The sequence below is a fragment of the Oculina patagonica genome, chromosome 2, assembly GCF_052425735.1.
Source record: "Oculina patagonica isolate OP01 chromosome 2, crgOcupat, whole genome shotgun sequence".
NCBI classification, from domain to species: Eukaryota; Metazoa; Cnidaria; class Anthozoa; order Scleractinia; family Oculinidae; genus Oculina; species Oculina patagonica.
The window spans coordinates 26,136,837-26,155,823 of record NC_135759.1 but is presented as its reverse complement, the minus strand read 5'-3'; the positions used below and the strand labels follow the sequence as shown (position 1 = coordinate 26,155,823).

Genomic DNA, 18,987 nt, shown 5'->3' with positions numbered 1-18,987 from the left:
CTTTGCGTTCGATAATGATGTCAATCGGAAAATGTAATTTTGCTTAGTCTGAGACTGTTGCTAAATTGCTTTTGATTTCACCTTTATAGGTCGAAATGAATGCAACAAATAACTCGACAACAACCAACGTCTCTACTCAAGGAGAAACCAAATGTGCATTCGAGAACCCAAGTAGCACCACTACAACTCTGGTAATCATAGGGTTTGTCTTGGTTTTGCTTTCCTCCCTAGTCGGCAATTCGCTATTAATCCTTCTTGGACTCAACGATAAAGAATCCAGAAAGAAATTTCCCTTCAACTTTTTGATAGTCAACATGGCGGTTGCTGATATCATGAATGCCTTTTCGGCTTCACTTGTGTTTATCTTATTTCTATCCGTTGGTCGACTATGGGTGTCGGGGATCTTCGGACAGATAACTTGTAAGATATCTTACTTCGCAGTGGGGTTCTCCGTCGCCGCATCCATCCTCACCGTTGTTGTAATGGGATTGGACCGCTTCATGGCAGCACACGCAACGATAAGGCCGCTGACGAAGAGAGGTGTCAAACGCGCTATGGTAGTGATATGGATTTTGGCGGGATTATTGTGCATCCCGTATTTTTACATTTTTAGTGTGGAGCAAGGCCCCGATGGCAGGCATTACTGCATCAGGAGATGGAGCGAGGACGCAGAGAAAAACTTTCTGTATTTGGAAATAGAAGAAATGACAAAGTTCGTTGTACTTTATGTCCTTCCTCTTATGTTTATGGTGTTTTGTTATGCCATTATTGCGTGTAGAATTCGCAGACGAAGTCAACTTCCTGTTGGAAAAAACACCCGAACAAAAATCGTGCAGCAAAATCAACGTGTGGTGCGCATGATTGTTGCCATAGTTGTCATATTTGCCGTCTGCTGGCTTCCAGTGCATGTTAATCATTTGCTACGATCATTTGACGTGGAGACATACTGCAGTCTTCCCGCCTACCTTCTTTTGTGGTTTTTCTGGCTTGCTCATTTCAACTGCGCCATAAATCCATGGATTTGGTTTATGTTTAGTCGGCATTTTCGAGGCTTGCTAAGAGCGACAACTATTCAGTCCATCATAGGTCGAGGGACTGATTCCCGCAAGGATGAGAATGGACACATTCCGTTGACTGCAAAGCGGAAAACGAAAAAACTAGTAGAAATTGTACCAGAGAACAATGATGCTATGACAGCCGAACATGTGCTTCTGTAATGGTTTTAGTTGTAATGAACACTAGATAAAAAATGAATACTATATATCTCATACTGTCTAGTCATGCAATGTTTATCTGCCATAATTGGATTAGCGTCCCAGGCGCTTATTTGATTTGGGAGCTCAAAAACAATTTGACGCCATTGCAAAATCGCCTATCATGATCATAATTTTACTTATTAATAGTTGCCTCGAACGGAATCGAAAACGGCCTCCTTGCTGAAACTTCACACGTATTCAGGCAAACCTCGATATATCATCAAGGGTCAGGTTATCTTTGATCATGAGCCATTCTAGTTAGCACTTAATCTGACAGATTAAGTGGTGCTTACTTGAATGAGGGGAAATTGCTTGCGGACAAGGGAGGCCAGCGCTAAATGACATTAAAAATACGAATAAGATGTATAATGTACTTGAAAAATAACAAATACCCGTAACTACAGTTGGTAACTGTTCGATATTCATGTTATTTGTATAATCTATTTTATGATGTAATGTATTTATTCATGGCTAACACTGACAGCAGTTTTTTTTGCAACTGAATTAGTGACCTTGTATAAAGATGTTTATTTATCAACATAATGGCTAACATTCTATAATGGTAACAGGTTCACGTTCATGTGATTTGTAAATATGTAATCAGTGAAATAGAGAGTCGATTAGAAGTGGTTCTGTGTAGAAGATGATTTTATGCTTATTAAAATCAAGGAAAGGAAAGGCCCTGTATAAGAACGCGAGGGTTATCGCACGTACCGTGCCAAATTTCCTCAGTTTCATAAGCCCGGCTGAGCAAGCGAGATTGATAAGATGTTTTAAATTTTATTTTTATCTTTTGCTTTCGGTTTGATTTTCAGCAAACGTTTCTCTAACTATCACGGTATCGTGATAGAACACCCACAACACACAAAAGCGTTTTTTTTTTTCGCTGATCAAAATGATTGGCAGTTTAGGTATCCTTGGTTAATTCAGTTAATTCATTTTGCATGAAAAAAAAAAAAAATAGCCTGCGTAGCTGGCGGTTTTGTTTGGGTTAACGCGCGCGCGAGCAAGGGGCGAAGTCGCGTGGGCCCGGGCTTAGGGAGAAGAAAATGATTTTTAGCTTTCTTCTCCCTAGGCCCCACGCGGCTGCGCTCGCTGCTCGCGCGCGTCAACCCCAACAAAACCGCCAGTAACGCAGGCTTAAAAAGAAATAAGCTCGAATATATTCATAAGTAATGTTTTTTGCCTTGACTTTAATTGTTTTAAAATAATAGTTATACTGATTTCTTGATTTAAAAAGCACAATTCTGTAACGCTCTAAATTGTTGATTTTCATGTGTTTATATTTTAGCCGCATTGAAATAATTATGTGTGAAATATGAATTCCCTAATCAAGAAAGTAAAAAATAAACAAAATTTAATTTTCGAATAGGCCTTTATATGCATCATTACGTCAGCTGTTTAACTTTTACCGCCAAGCCACTTTTACGGGAAATTCGCTTCAAAGCTGTGCTCTGTTTAACAGGGTATTATATTTATCTTTGCAACTTTGGGGATTAGTTCATGATAACATTTACAAGTTCACACGTCGAAAGTGAGGCTTGGGGGGTTAAATTAGCTAGTTTAATGCAAAAGGGGCTGTATTACAAACTTAAAAATCGCAATTTTAAATTTGGATACTAATCTTGCCGCTTTTGATCTTTGCGATAAAAGTCGTATAAACGTAGACAACAGGACTCGTCACTCTCACGGATTGACATAAACTGAGATACGAATAGCAATATGAATTTCACAACGCACATTCATTGCTTACATCCCAGGGAGATTGACAACGTGTTATTGGGTCCATTTTCGATCTATTTTACGAAAAGATTTTATAGTAAAAGGTAAGATTTTTTTCACTTTTATTCATTAGCAAAGTTAAGATAATGAAAAATCAGGACCCAATATGGACTTCTGGAAGAATATTATAACTTGGGTACATTTAATACTTAAAATGTTTGCATATAATACCTTCATATGGCGTATCTTTATCCAACTCCACTCAGCAGAGTGGTAACACTCATCAGAGTACTAATAATACCAAAAGCGATGTTTGTATGTTGCAGCTTCACCTGGGGGACTTGTTTAACTTGTGCTCTTTACATCTCTTGGACAACTGTAACTCCGGCAAAACGCGGTTTAAATTGGATTTCCGTGAAAAAATATGTTGATATGACATATAGTCGTCATTTGTACTTAGCAGACTTGCCCTTCGGCTACGCAGAGTTAAATGTCTTATGAGATATAAAAATTATTTACAAATAATGTAGCCCAAAGACAATTGGGCTTTGCTTTGTTATTTTTATGCGGATTTTCTCCCTACAAACCTATGAAAAATGTAAAAAGAATTTGATTTTTTTTCTTCAAAAATGGAGAAAGTTAAAAGCACATCGATTAAGATATCTTTTGTCTGGAAGTGCACAACAAACTCAGTTCCTCAACAGCCTCGAGGAAAAGCTAATTTGTAGCTCTGAAAGGAAATTGGTATTCAACCTTTTATTGAATTTTTGGAATTGCTGAATTGCACACTTAGCCGTCAATGCATTGTAAAACCCTTCAGGGCCGCTTAATTTCATTATTGGCAAAGTCATTTGGCATGAACATGCAAACCGCTAGCGGCACTTTGTCAAAACTGTCTACTAAATTTACTCATTACATGCAATCGACCAGGTATCCAGGCCTGCCACAAGTCAATTTTCTACATTCCATATGGCTTTCAAAATAAGATATTTGGAATGTTAACATGGCGAAAAACTGTATACCAAAACTAAGTATACTCTCTTGCTTTCTGCAAATGATGAGTGTTGATTTTATCACTCAGGCCCTTTCGTAGAATCACCTTCTTTTGTGGCGGATATAAAAGAATTAACACCCCCGGCTATCATTCAACGAAAACTAAAATTCCAAAAGTTCTGCATTACCTATAAATCAAAGTGCCCGTTGGGCTGTCTCGTGTTACAGATCAGTAAAGTAGCACCCGTTGCTAACAATCATATAACAAAGCCCCATTCTGATGACTTAGTGTCTTCAAAATGTCATATAACGTTCTAGAAATCGTCCTTTAAATAAATATTCTATTTTACATAACTTGTTCAAAAATCACAACTCCGTCGTGCGCCACTAGTGAGCATCTGAAAAAATTAAGGTCAATATTCAACAACTACTTCTGCTCTGCCGCTTAAAGACCGATGATAGCTTCCAATATGTAAAAGAAGTGTTCTATATACACCTCTGCACAAACATGTTACCCTACCGTTCACTCACCTTGCAACTAAAATTATTCTCAGTGAAAATAAACTAGAACTGTGCATGAAAAGCCCTCAGTCACATATAATAACCTTGATTAAATAATTAATTCTCAATATACTTTTTAGAACTTCCAGCGCAACTTGTTGATACAGCTACCTAATTAGTAAGACATAAGTACACTGAACAAAGCAAATTTGTTTCCCGTTTCGCAGATAACGATATTCGCACTTCCCTTAATGGTTTTATTCTGTATCTACCGCGTATTCAATATACTGCTTTCCTATTATGGCCTGAATGAAGTTTAAACAACCTACCAAAACGCAAAATGAGATACCACTTCAATTTTTCTGTTTGCGTGATAACTTCACTTAATATTCTCCTTTTGACACATCATTTGACATATCTGAAAAGTGCTCTGGCGCCAACAACCCTCGACCCGATTGTACACTACCCCCGACTACCCACTACACAGTATCTTCGACAGATGTTGCCCGAACATTCAGTCTTTGTTTAGCAAGAACGTCACCTGACACTACACTTGAAATCTAAAGCCGAAGTGGTGAAAAGCAAAGCAAATTAGTTTCCTGAGAAGGTTTTTCGACGTAATTTGCTTCTCACTTCTTTCTAATGGGGATCTGTTTTATCTGGAGGCATTATGTATTAAATAGAGCCGTAAGATTGTGGCCAAGGAAATGTCTAGAGGTCGCATTTATAGTCTGCGCTGCGTGGTTTCCTGTTTGTTTCACACTTCTTTGCCACATGTTTTGCTAGTTTAGTTTGTTTTTGCTCAAGTCTATTTGTAAAATACGCTTTAAACTCTCGAAATTTACGCCCTGGAAGGACAAGATATATGTTCCGTGAAAACGTTGATTACTTGCATTTTGTTGATACTGTTGCAAGATGTATTGTGTATTATCACTTAATATATCTTGGTCCGGCTTCGCAATTGACAACCGGAAATGAATTTGATTGCTTGACGCTAAGACTTTATCCCTGGTCCTCTTCGTGCCAAATTTCGAGTTCAGTGCTCGCCTCATTTCATCCCAGACCTTTCGTGCTTCTCTGCTCTTCAGGCGATCGAAATTATCAGCCCAAAGACGAATTAGCATTTTCTGATCATCGTCGGACCATTTGTCGTAAGTTCTCTTTGCCGGTCCGGATTCGGGAGAAGATGCTGTAGATGTACTTGCAACAGCAACGGGACTCGTCGGGGAGCTCGTTATATCGCTCGATGCGCTCCCTGGCCTGCTTTGACTGCCTTCACCCACGTTTAACTGCGAATGCAGTTCATTCATAAAAGGGCCAAACTGCTGTTGCTGCTGCTGCTGCTGATCAAAAAAGTAACCGGATAAAATGGTGTTGAACTGAGAAAAAAGCCACCTCCATCCATGATCGAGTGTTCTAGCGAAGTTCCCGCGCTTTGTGATTGCGTGCGATCATGACCTTCAATGTCATTTCCCTGACAGGTTCTGTTATCACTGGAGACGGCTTCCTTTGTAATTAAAGACAAAATTTTGGAAAATCGGTTCGCCTTTTTTTTTAAGTGGAGGTCGCACTTAAAAATCTCGCGTGTTGGTAGATTTTCACCGCAAAGTAAACAAATTCTTCCAAAATTTTTTTTAGTGCGACCCGGCCCTAAGAAAAACAAACAAAAAGGAATTATGAATTTGACTTTGTGACCTTAGTGTCTTCAAAATATCATATCACGTTCTGGAAAGCGTATACAATTAACAAAGCAAAGCAAATTAATTTCCTGTTTCTCAGATAACGATAATCGCACTTCCCTTAATCCTTTTATTCTGTTTCTACACTATTCATAATACGCCCTTCCTATTCTTTACTGAATAAAGTTTAAAGAAACGAACAAAGCCGAAGATGAGATACCACATCAATATTTTTGTTTGCGTGGTAACTTCACTTAATATTCTCCTTTTGACACATCATTTGACATATCTGAAAACTGCTCTGACCTCAACAACCCTCGACCCTAACACGCACCAAAATGGCTTTCTTGTAACGCAAACAGAAATTTAACAACAGCTTTTCAGCCAGCCGCATACTTTAACAATACCCACCGCAAATATAATATCAAAACACAAACCTACCGTAAAGTTAAATTTATTTTTCATGTAAAAAACTACCTATTTAAGCAACATATGTGAGATAAAATCTCCTTATCAGATTTGGCGGTATTACTAAAGATGATACTTCATGTAATATATTACATTATTCACATACCTTAGTAATCCAAACATTTACACCATGTCTCACACGTGTAAATAAGCACGTTTAAAACTCGACAAGAGAAAACGCGCAATACGAAGAACAGCATCCCGATGCATCTTATCAGCAAAATGTATCTATGTAAATATGTCTATTTCTTACCTTGTTTCCTTGCTACTTTATCACTTCGTTACCTTACGAGAGGTCTTACACAAAGCACTATCCTGAGCTACCAAGTCCCCTCGGATAATCTCGTGTTACGTCACGGTCACGTCGTTCACGACGTGACCGCGACGTAACACGAGACAAAAAGGTATTGGCTGATCGGTTTTCTTAGCTCAATTTCAAATCAGAAATCTTCGGTTTTGCAAATAAAGTAAGGGTAGTAAAAGAACACGTTCTTTAAAGCTTGTGGTTATGGCGGTAAATTGTTAACGGTTATCTTCCTTCGCCATCTCATTAAAACTTTGTCGGTCAAGTTAAACAGATTTTTCTCAAGGGCAAATAACAATGAAGAAACTGCCGTTCTGTACGAGGTAAACGCTAGAAGCAAATGAGTTTAATATCTGAAACTGAACGATTTATATTTCGAAACAGCGAAAGTCAAACCCATTTTTTTCTATCAGAATGGTAACAAACGCGAATTAGGTACCGTTTTATTAATGCAAGTTCTACTTCTTCCGGTGATTTTTTTAATATCTACGAAGAATCACAATATATATCTCATTGAAATGGCAGTTGATTAATAGCTGGCAATCTTCCTAAATTTTTAAAGCTCTTTCCTTTTTTGATGTTGGCTTATAGCTCCAACTAATAGCTTTAAACATGAACAGGTCACATGATTAATTGTTTTTCATTTACATGGTTTTGATTAGATCTGATAACGGTATTTGTGTTTTTTTACTGCATGACTCAAGTGGATCTTAAGAATAAGATGAAAAATGTACTTGTACACGCCGCAGTTAGAGCTCATGCATTAAAACACGTAATACCAGTTAGGTTATCAAACATGTTATCTGAAACGATAATTGTTATTGCTTTTATTGTCACGTGGTAGCGATGTTAAATCAAGATCGGGGAAAACATGATTATAAGCGGTTGTTATGGGTAATTATACTGCGCGCTTATATTTTATGGAAAATAAGCTGCGTGATATCAGCTTTCGTAGTAAAATGTTTATCCTGACGGCGTAACTAATACTAGTGGTGGATCTAAGGGTTCCTCCGTATTTTTTGTAAAAGACATTCTTATTTAATAACCCACGCCGTTAATTTTTTTTGGGGTGCACACACACAAAAAGGCCTCCACCCCATTAAGTTCAAGGTCTGGATCCGCCAATGCTTACCACTGATGACCGAGTTTGCAAGAGGCTGATATTATACTGCTCATGCTATACACAACCTATCCTTCCTTACACCAAGAAATAAAACACAACCTTATGGATAATCTACCTCCGTTTGTTTGACAATTTTTTGACTGACGGTTTGGCGTTCGTGGGAGTGCGCAAAAGTGATAAATTATTGATAAAACAATTGCATAACTGATATGAATATACCCAGGCGTCTTTTAGCACAGCGTAATCACAGACTATTCAGTATTGGGTATTATCGTAACTTATAACGGCCGATAAAATGTACAAAAGCTGTCTGTTTTCTCTCCCTTTGGAATATATCTTTGATCCCATGAATTAGTTTTCGTTTGGATTTTTCCTCCGAACGCAAATCCTGATTACATCATACAGTTTTGCATATGTATAAAATTTGATTTACTCATCATAACTCAGAGTTCAAAAACGAAGGACACGTAGAAGCCCGTTTAAAACATTTCTAGGACTCCAGTGGCAATCATGAGTATCCATGATTACGTTACACCCCTTAAACTTGCTGATAGTTTTATTGAACGTCTTTGTAATCAAACTGTCGCCATTTTGTCCTAAACAATAACTAATTGGAATAACGGTTTGTCTTGCCACCATCAGATATGGATGATTTTGATTTTGAATGTTCTGCATTTGGTGCACTAGCCTGCTATATGCATACATTTCTCTCTGAGATAAAACATTTAAGGGATTGACATGAGTTTGAGTTATACATATCTGATCGGTCTCTCGCAATCAAATTGTTGCTGGTGTAATGTGCAAGGCTTGCAGAAAAGCTCGACGTAATGTCTTGTTGAAAATTAAGTAAAGCACTGGATTGATTGCACTGTTGGCGTGTCCAAGCCAGAAAGATAACAATATGAGATAAAGTGACATGCACTGAAAAGTCGCTGTGTCAAAGTATATGATGTAATGTATTAAGTGCAGAGGAAGCCAACAGACCGCAAAGGCAAGGGTTACTGTAACGAGCATCTTTATGACTCGTTTCTTGGAACTGTTGATGTTCGCGTCACCGCCGCTCCCAGCATTTCCTGCAAAGCTGTCTTTCCACAGCTTGTGGACTATTATGGAGTAGAGAATCGCCATGAGAACTAGAGGAAATGCATACAGCATAACGAACATTCCAACGGCGAAGAACTTGTTGAAGTCGTGCGGCATACGCTGCCAGTCGGGATAACAGAAGTACCGTTCATCTCCTGGGATTGCTTGGTCGACCGTGTACACTTCAAGATGGAGTCCCATTATGATAATAGCGATTAGCCAGATAGCAATTAACAAGACTTTGGAGGTTCTGAGGTTAAGGCAGGTTTTCCATACAAAGACGATCGACACAAATCTGTCAACTGTGATGACGATAAGGGTGATGACTGACGCTGCGATGGATGCCGTCAGAGAAAAATGGATTGTCTTGCAGAGGATCAGGCCAACAATTCCACTGAACCATTCAAGCCCCACGAAAAGATAAGCGACAGAGTATGGCATAATAAACACAGTCACTAACAGGTCTGCAATTGCCATATTGACGATCAATAAGTTCAGTACGCTCCTCATGCTCTGTCTCTTGAAGACCACATACAAAACAAGTGAGTTGCCCAGGAGAGCGATGGGGAAGATGAGGGCGTACATCACTGTTATAACGACTTGTAATGACACTGTTCTTTCTTGGATGCACATGACCACAGTTGTGCAGTTCTCTAAAATAATGAATACCGGGAGATAATGGAGTTTTTAAGCTCATAGATATAAGTCGGTCAAGGTGTGTGTAGTTCTAATGAATATAACTTGTTCAGTTGTCCCGGCTTGTTGTTGTGAGTACCTACAGGTGTACCTAATAGATTTTTTTCCTAATGCTCATCTGTCTATCAGTGGCATATAAAACTAGTATCGTCAGTAGTTACTCTAGAACCAAATAAACTGTCTGTTCCGTAACAGCGTTTTCGTATCGTAACGAAAGGTATGAACCAATTATAAGATTGACTTAATCTTACTTCTTTACTTTAAAAACAATTTAAAACCGCTCTTTAGGTCAAACAAATTGAAGAATCACTGGAGATACCAAATTCAATTGAAATTTAAACACTCTATAGATTAATAGCGACACAAGATAAGGTATGTGATTCAGTATACTTGTGGGTAGTCTAACTCAATGTGAAATATTTTAAATGATAAGTTTGAAGTAAGATTGCCAGCAAATTTAATTAAGTATTAGTACTTTACGATTCAACTTACACAAGTCTGCTACAATTGATAAATCCTTGATTCCGTTTAAGTAGTCCAACTGAAGTCATTCACCATTTTTAAGAGCCATCTTGTGAGGTATGTACCGTTACTTAAACACACAACCTTCTGTACACGGCATAGTGCTCATTTTTATTTGTCTTTATTATGACGTCAAGAAGTAACTTTACGCCAGTGAATGTGAGTTCTTTCAGTGCAAGATAAGACACATGCTTTTAGATGAGATATCCAATGAAGCTTAGAACATATGCTTTTGAAAAATATTAAACTACAAGTATATTAAAAATAAATATAGAAAGTTATGTGCTTGGTGAAAATCAATTGGCCAATGCACATTGTACATTCATGGTTGAATTTATTTCCAACTACAGGGGTTGGTGGCAAAATCATTAGGATTTTTTGTTCGTTTGCTCTTGACCTCTAAATTGCTAATAAAACAGCTGTCATAATTATCTTAAACTTCGTGATTACTTAAGGATTGTTAGAAACTTATATGTCAGTCAGGGTAAACCGTGAGTTGTGTATTCGTTTTGCAAACAAATATGGCATTGACATATGACTCAGACAGGGACGGTAAAATCTTCAAAAGGCGCTCTGTTTGCAAGAATGTACGCTGACAAATGACTAAAAAACTGGTCTGGGATCCGGAGCAAAGCAAAATATTTAAACAACGTTTTAGTTTAATAATTCAAAAGGTGGACGTGAGTGCATTTACAAAGTAGTTCTCGTCAGAAGGGTTCACAATCGCGTTTTTCGAGCGTGATCGTTGAGATCTTTCATAGATCAAGAAAGAAAGAAAAAAAAAAACGCTATCGACACTTTAACAAAACCTCATCTATCCATGCGATCAGTTCAAGTAAATTGTTTGAATTCTGTTTTTTAATTTCGACGCCATTTAAAACCTCCTTTATAGGTCAACAAGGTATTCTTATCTTACGTTTAAGCTAATTAACACAAGCTCAAAACACTTAAAGAAAGATCTTATCGGTTAAAATTATTTAGGTCCAAAACATGTTATATGGCAGCTTTTGGGCTTAGGTAAAGGCAACAATAAAATCTTTAGATTGATTTTTAATGAAGTGTAAGTCACATTCAATAATTGGCATACCTTTCCATTTTCATGTCACTTCAATAAAGTTATTATTATGTAATCACATCATCAACCAATATAAAGTTAGGAAACATACTTCACCTTCAGCAGACAGTTGATTTGCGAGTTTATTATCCTTGTATTTGAGAGCATCGTTCCGTTTAGAATTACAGCGAGGCAATAGTAAAATTACGCGTTCCCTAGTTATCGGCATGTGCAAGTAGTTATTTTTTTTAAAGGCAGAGATTTATTTACGGTTTTGGGACGACATAAAGATTCCATTTCTAGATGGTCACAACGAAAGTTTCGAAAATGGAGAACTGACTATCGCGCAGAGTTGCCTATTTATCTAATATGCTAAACTGTCAAAGTCATCGTAGGATGTCAGGTCAGTGACTTGATATGGTAGGATAGCAGAACATGTTAATCAGTTTGAAGAGCCAGGTACATCCATTATCGCTCGAACGCGTGGATAAGGGACTACGAGGCACAGTGGCCTAATAGTTAGTGCACTGGAATCCAGATTAGGGGTCCGTGGTCGAGGCCTGACCGGGGTCATTGAGCTGTGTTCTTAAACAAGGCATGCACTGCCTGATGGGTAACTAATCTTGAAAGTAGACTGTACTTTTTACTTACCCTTGCTAATAAGCAAAAGACGCAAAACGTAACAGAATGGTAACAAGTTAAAAATTGTTTAGAGGGCTTTGTCATTTCTGGCCGCGATAAGACAAGGGAATTCAGTTCTATATGTTAGTCGTTAATTTTTTCCCCTTCTCGGTTGATTTTTCCTAAAAAGGTAACTCAAAATTCGAGGCGAAAACCAAGGAGAGGAAGAAAACTGTGGTTTACTTTAAATCCCAGATATGCATTTAAAGTTTTTGAGCAGCCATGATTGAACCACAAAAAATTGAAAGCTCCTCAAGCTGCACATCCGCAAGACAGTGATAACAGCCACCCCTTTGTATAGGAATGCACTAAAATACACAATATAACACACACATTGTATGTTTCTAATGTGTTTCAAATATTTATTAGTAACGAAACAAATTGCTCTACTGATGTACAACCCTCATGCATTTCCGTAAGGAATAAAAAACAACAATAAAACTCTTGTATTATTTACAATCCTCATGCACATCTGAAAGTTAAAAAAACCGTGAAACGCCTTTATTATCTATGCTGGAGTAGTGTCAAAACTAATATTGATTGACTTGTTTCCAGCAAATTTAATTTAACTACAATTTAAATCCTCAAAATAATATAAACAACGCCCACGTGGCTCTGGTCGGTTGTATAACTTGACGGGGCTATATGTCACTTGTTTTAGGTAATCTTGTTACACGTACGCAATTTAGTGGAACTTCCATTCCATTGAAATTCTAAATAATGCCTTGAAAACACAAACGAGATGTCTAAAAGCCAGAGACGAGTACCAGTTGCATGGTTACAATGTCCACCATGCAAAATGTTTATCTCTACCTTTAGGTTCATATAGAATATTTATATGGATATGTATTCCTTGAAAGTCCAATGTTTTGTTGCTAATATTTCAGCAGGCATGCACTGTTAGCAATTCGTTTGGCTTTATAAATAAAGACAAAAGAAAGGAATTGCATTTAAAAAAATGACCTAGCCCCTTAAAGTGAATCTAGTGCTAGGAAGACATTGATAGAATATGTTTAATTAAATCAAGTCACATGCAGTGGAAACTGATTGAAACACGGTGACAAAATTAGGAACCCAGAATTTACAAAGAGGACAATGAAATAAAATCTCTTCATTATGCAAACTTTTAAAATCGATCTATGCAATCGGTTTAACGTTGTTAACATCAACAATTTTGTGCAAAAAAAAAGATCAACCAAGAATTAATAATCAAACTCCAATGTACACAGACTTTTCTTACACGGGATAATCATGGACTACTTAGTATTGAGTATTGTATTAATAGTAGCTGATGAAATTTACAAAAGAACTGTCTGTTTTTTTTCTGACATTGAAACCTATCTACAATCCCATAAATATATTCCCGTTTGGATGTTTTCTACGAACGCAAATCATGATTGTGTATCATTCACGTTTAATATATCACCCCATGCATTTGCTTTAATTCGTTGAGTCCGAGAACGAACCATACGTCACGAACGAAGCTTATCCGGCTTTACCTTTTCTGGTACTCAAGTGGTAGTCACGAGAGTTTGGTATCCAGGAAACGTTACGCACCTTTAACTTGCTGATAGTCACACTGGACGTTTTTGTAATCAAACTGATGTCATTTTGTCTATAACAACTATTATGGAAAGGTGTTTTTTCTTGCCACCATCAGATTTTGGTGATTTTGATCTAGAGGGTTCATGTGTCTGTACCAGCTTGCCATATGCATACAGTTCTTTCTGGGATCGAACATTTGAGGGAGGCGGAGAAGTTGGAGTGTTTTCCTCATTGTTATTTCCATTGCGGAAACTGCTCTTAACATGAGTTTGAGTCGTTGAGCATCTCCTATCTGATCGTTTTCTCGCAACCGAATTGAGGCTGCTGTATGATTCAATGTGCAAGGCTTGCAGAAAAGCTCGACGAAATGTCTTGTTGAAAATTACGTAAAGAACCGGATTGATTGCACTGTTAGCGTGTCCAAGCCAGAAAGATAACAATATGAGATAAAGTGACATGCACTGAAAAGTCGCTGTATCAAAGTATATGAAGTAATGTATGAGGTGCAGAGGAAACCAACAGACCGCAAAGGCAAGGGTTACTGTAACCAGCATCTTTATGACTCGTTTCTTGGAACTGTTGATGTTCGCGTCGCCGCCGCTCCCAGCATTTCCTGCAAAGCTGTCTTTCCACAGCTTGTGGCCTATCAAGGAGTACAGAATCGCCATGAGAACTAAAGGAAATGCATAAAGCATAAAAAACATTCCAACAGCGAAGAATTTATTGAAGTCGAGCGGCATACGCTGCCAGTCGGGATAACAGAAGTATCGTTCATCTCCTGGTATTGCTTGGTCGACCGTGTACACTTCAAGATGGAGTCCCATTATGGCAATAGCGATTAGCCAAATAACAACCAACGAGACTTTGGAGGTTCTGAGGTTAAGGCAGGTTTTCCATACAAAGACGATCGACACAAATCTGTCAACTGTGATGACGATAAGGGTGATGACTGACGCTGCGATGGATGCCGTCAGAGAAAAATGGATCGTCTTGCAGAGGATCAAGCCAATAATTCCACTGAACCATTCAAGCCCCACGAAAAGATAAGCGACAGAGTATGGCATAATAAACACAGTCACTAACAGGTCTGCAATTGCCATATTGACGATCAATAAGTTCAATACGCTCCTCATGCTCTGTCTCTTGAAGACCACATACAAAACAAGTGAGTTGCCCAGGAGAGCGATGGGGAAGATGAGGGCGTACATCACTGTTATAACGACTTGTAATGACACTGTCCTTTCTTGGATGCACATGACTGCAGTTGTAACGTTTTCTGAAATAAAAGCGAAAAAGGCAATCGAAGCGTTAAACAAATGTTGACAATTTTTTGACCTAAATATAGTGTAATCTGCGTATGAATGGAGTGGTAGTCCTCGTTCTTTTACTAGACCATTCATCTGTATGCTAGTGTCACGCTTTCTATCAGTGGAATAAATAATGCTGTTTTTAGTTACTCCACATAAACTGTCCTTTCAGTAAAGGAAGTCCGTATCGAAAAGAAAGGTGCCACTCAAGAATAGGATCCTAATTTTATTACATCCCTAATTTTATTTTATCTTATATTTTTTCCGATTCTCTCTTCTGATCTTTAACTGCGATTCAACCCCTCTCTAGGACGGAAAATCGAAGTGGTACTGAAAAAACCGGAAATTCAAATAAAACTTTAACTCCTATAAAGAAAGTTTATTGGTAGAGTATTTGATTCGGTATGTTTGTGTGCAGTTTAAACTTTTAATTTGAGGCATATAAATTTAAATTTATAAAAAGAAGATCGCAAGGAAATTTAATTTAGTATTAGTGTTGTTACTTTACGCTTTAACTCACGCAAGACTGCAATTATTCATATAAGCTTTGATTCCATTTAAAATGTCTATTTGAACTCAGTTACATGTATACGCAATTTTCAAGAGCGCTCTTGTAAAGCATGTACTGTTACTTAACCTTTCCCTTCTGCAGTTCATGATTGTGTACGTTTTAGTTTGCCTTTGTTATAAACGTCAAAAAGTAACTTAACACCAATCAATGCGAACTGCTTCGATCTAAGACAACTTCATTTGAAGCATATTTTTAGTAGACTAAATACATATGCCCTTGGAAAAATACAAACTACAACTATATATTTAAATAAAGAAAGTTATGTGTTTGTTAAAAATTGACCTGCCAATGCACATTGTACATATTCATAAATTTGAATTTCAAATCACAGGAGAGTGATAGCAAAATAATTACGATTATTTGGTATTTTGCTCTTGACCTACACATTGCTGGAATGAATCATAATTTTCTAAACATTATGGTAATCAAACACTGTTGAAAACTCGTGTCAGCCAAGACAAACCGGTTTTTTTTACATGCATCTTTCAATACAATTAATGTTACCTATAGAAATTTTCTGTGGTTTTATGAGTTTGATGCGTGTTTTGACAAAGCCGTACAAATCGCGAGATGGAATATTGTCACGAAGCAGATTTATGAAGTTTAAAGCACGACCAAGGACACAGCTTCTCTGCAAACGGTTGTAAGTCTTCAGGATTGACTGTTGAATTACAACTGCATTGCTCAAGTCATTCTGAGCTCCCTACAAACGATGCTGACCTTCTATTTATGTTAACAGGCAATAATTTCAATTAAAAGACAAAAGTAAACTTCTTTGTTTTGGATAAATTGAGTAACCTCAACTGTTTGGGATGGCGAGAACAAACGAATAGTAAACTTAGCCCGATTTGTTTACTTGAACACATGGAAAGTTGTTATACTGGACTAAGTGTACGCGTTAAAAAAGTTAAGTTTCCGTTCGTAAAAGTATCGAAATTCTAAGTTTTTGTCTTCGGGCAAAGAACAAAGGACTTCAAAGGTGTTAGGAGCGAGGTAGTAAACTAGATTTTGATGAGTTCTGAGAAACTTATTATTATGCGGATCTGAACCAAAAAGTGCGAGCGTTTCACACTGTAAAACAAACTAATCGTTGCAATAAATTGCTTCATCAGAAACTATGACAGCTGAGATTACAATACCTTGATTGAGTGAATGGAACTAACGTAAATACAGCTTAGGAAATTGTTTTTTAGATTCTAATTGTTTGCCCTAGGCCTGTTTTACAGCTTGATGATAGATCGTACTAAAAGCAATATTTTCTGTTTACAAAATCCGGTCGTATGTATCAATATTGAAATAAAGCGAGTTGGTTTTGTATTCGGTCACTGTTAATAACAACCTTCTTTTTACCTTGCATTGCATTTTACGTTGCATTTTTTTAAGATAAATAATCCCAAACACTAATATTGAAATCCCCGAAAATATACCTAAAATATCCCAAAGTTAATAAAATTTCCGTAAAATATGAAAAGAAACAACAAATAGCTTATATTAAAATCTTCCCATAAAACCTTAAAATTTCCCAAAATATAGCCCAACAATATGTGAAATTATGTTCATCGATACTTCACACTGCAATACATAGCAAGAGATCTATTATCTAACTTTTTACTTTTTTGCTGAAAACATACCTTGAACTGGATTTTGCTCTGCCCGCAGTTAGATGTTCATGGCTATATGATCCTTTTTTTACCGGTTTCCCTTTTTAATCAGGTGGGGAGACCCATAACCCGTTTCGCGCGTTTTCATTCTTCACCGAGAGGTGGCGGGTAATTAAGACATCTAAAAATGTATACTTAAGCAATAGACCGCGCTTTAACCAATCACAGCTGCTGAAAGAATGAAACACAGGTTCAGCTCCACACACAAAATTCACGGATCGACGCGAAAAACGTTTAAAAGTGCTCTTAAAGCTATAAAAGTCATATATATATATATGAAAGGAAAGGAAAAAGGCAAACTAACGCGGTACAAATGTATTCAGCGATGTTAAAGTTCTTTGACGTGGAAATTTAGCAAATTGTGGTCATTCATCGCGAAAGTTAAAGACTGCACGAAAACTTTGCAAGTTTACAAACTTCACAGACTGACGAAGGTATTGAGAATAAAGGTTAGTTCCACAAACTCTGCTTTAGAAATTTGTTATGAATATAATAAACAATTCAGGAGAGTGATAGAACTACTTATCTTCAAGTACCACGAGATATTTACACATTTTAAACATGCCTTAGGAAGTACTCAATTAATTTGCGGAATTCATAGATTGCAAGTGTCAAACTTTAGAAAAGGTCAGTCTTTTGAAAGTGTCAAACAACTTTACCAATTTTAACTTTGTAACTTCGAACAGCTCGAAAAAGCCACAACTGAGACATATGTGGCATCACATATTTCGAAGTTACTTTCTTTCTTGGGGCTAGGTAATTTGATATGCAACCGATTCTATGCCATATCTGGCGCTAATGCGCTTTTTTCTCTCTTATAGAAGACCTAGAAGGAAATAATCATGGGAAGGGGGGTTTGAATAGTTTAATTCATCATTTCCAGCTATGAATTAGTCCCGGATGTTTTTTAACTTATCCGACAAAGTGAATGCAAGAGAATACTTTATATTATCTTGGTGCACGCAAAACGGTTAAACCAAATTCAGATTTAGCCATGACTGACAACTAATTCAAGTTTCAAATTCCATGTTACCGCAATTTTAAAGTTAGACCCAGAGTTTTCTTTTACATCTTCCGCATAATGGTATATATACAATAATCATTTCGTAAATAGCTCAAGACGCTGTTTATTCTTAGCCCTAAAGATACTTATTAAGATGTAATGGCAGACATACTAACCTGTCGGATTAATAAATAGCACTGACAGGCCGCTGATAGCAGTTTATATTATAACTAAAAGAATGTATTTTGTAGCTTAGTTGCGTGACTTATAAGAAATTGGCTGGCTGATGGCTCACACGTGACCATCGATACAGTGACGTACCATTGGCGATGCTTGGGAGTACCTTGTTAAAATTTATTACCAAGAAAAGCACACGGAAACGTTTGTATAAAATAATCACGACTCATAAAATCTATAAGTTATAGATTGATTGGTCGAGTTTTGTATTGTATTCAAAAATCATCTAACCATTTAATATCTGCATGAATGCAGTTTTTTTCTTTGCATGAAGGGATGATAATTAAATACTGGCAATGCGTCAGCAATTTTACGCGCTCAGTAACATTTAAGTTTGAATAATTAAACGTTTTGAGAATAAAGAAAGATATACAAACACACACAGGCGCAACAACACAGGCATGCTAAGCCAAAATTCCCTAGCTTATCATCAACACAGGAAGAGGCTGTGAACAGCTGGCAGGCTGAACAAAGACATGAAAACAAGGCGATCAAAAATTGTGGTTAAAATTTTTGCGGTATAATTTTTATTCAAGAACAATCTAACGACCGAAAATATCGTGCTACGTAAGGCTATAATC

General features: G+C 37.2%; 3 protein-coding genes and 1 long non-coding RNA gene across 16 annotated transcripts in view; 1 reads left to right on the top strand and 3 right to left on the bottom strand.

The window, feature by feature from the left end:
* Positions 1-18,987, top strand: part of LOC144643815 (substance-P receptor-like) — an 81,531-nt gene that overhangs the window by 33,296 nt on the left and 29,248 nt on the right. For 5 of the 7 annotated variants that reach the window (XM_078503182.1, XM_078503183.1, XM_078503179.1 and 2 more), the window contains one exon: positions 90-1,882. The exons of the other annotated variants lie outside the window; for them this stretch is intronic. In XM_078503182.1, the coding sequence (XP_078359308.1) occupies positions 96-1,217 (1,122 nt within the window). In that variant the 5' untranslated portion in view covers positions 90-95 and the 3' untranslated portion in view covers positions 1,218-1,882. Of the gene's footprint in view, positions 1-89; positions 1,883-18,987 lie in introns of those variants that run through there. 7 annotated transcript variants of the gene reach the window in all.
* On the bottom strand, positions 4,716-6,593 carry LOC144643803 (uncharacterized). Its single transcript, XR_013568978.1, has 2 exons — positions 6,087-6,593; positions 4,716-5,599 (listed from the first exon to the last, which is right to left on the bottom strand). It is a non-coding gene; the product is annotated as an uncharacterized LOC144643803 (long non-coding RNA).
* On the bottom strand, positions 8,588-10,040 carry LOC144641904 (RYamide receptor-like). Its single transcript, XM_078500920.1, has one exon. The coding sequence runs from the start codon at positions 9,760-9,762 to the stop codon at positions 8,824-8,826; it is 939 nt and encodes a 312-aa protein (XP_078357046.1). The 5' UTR covers positions 9,763-10,040; the 3' UTR covers positions 8,588-8,823.
* LOC144643814 (RYamide receptor-like) overlaps positions 12,429-18,987 on the bottom strand; it is a 39,129-nt gene continuing 32,570 nt past the window's right edge. For 6 of the 7 annotated variants that reach the window (XM_078503174.1, XM_078503176.1, XM_078503173.1 and 3 more), the window contains exon 3: positions 12,429-14,903. In XM_078503174.1, the coding sequence (XP_078359300.1) occupies positions 13,678-14,903 (1,226 nt within the window). In that variant the 3' untranslated portion in view covers positions 12,429-13,677. Of the gene's footprint in view, positions 14,906-18,987 lie in introns of all 7 variants that reach the window. The other variant, XM_078503177.1, reaches the window with a different exon arrangement.

What these genes read in the sequence shown, in the direction of transcription:
- LOC144641904 (XM_078500920.1), bottom strand. Translation starts at nt 9,762, where the DNA reads ATGTGCATCCAAGAAAGAACAGTGTCATTACAAGTCGTTATAACAGTG.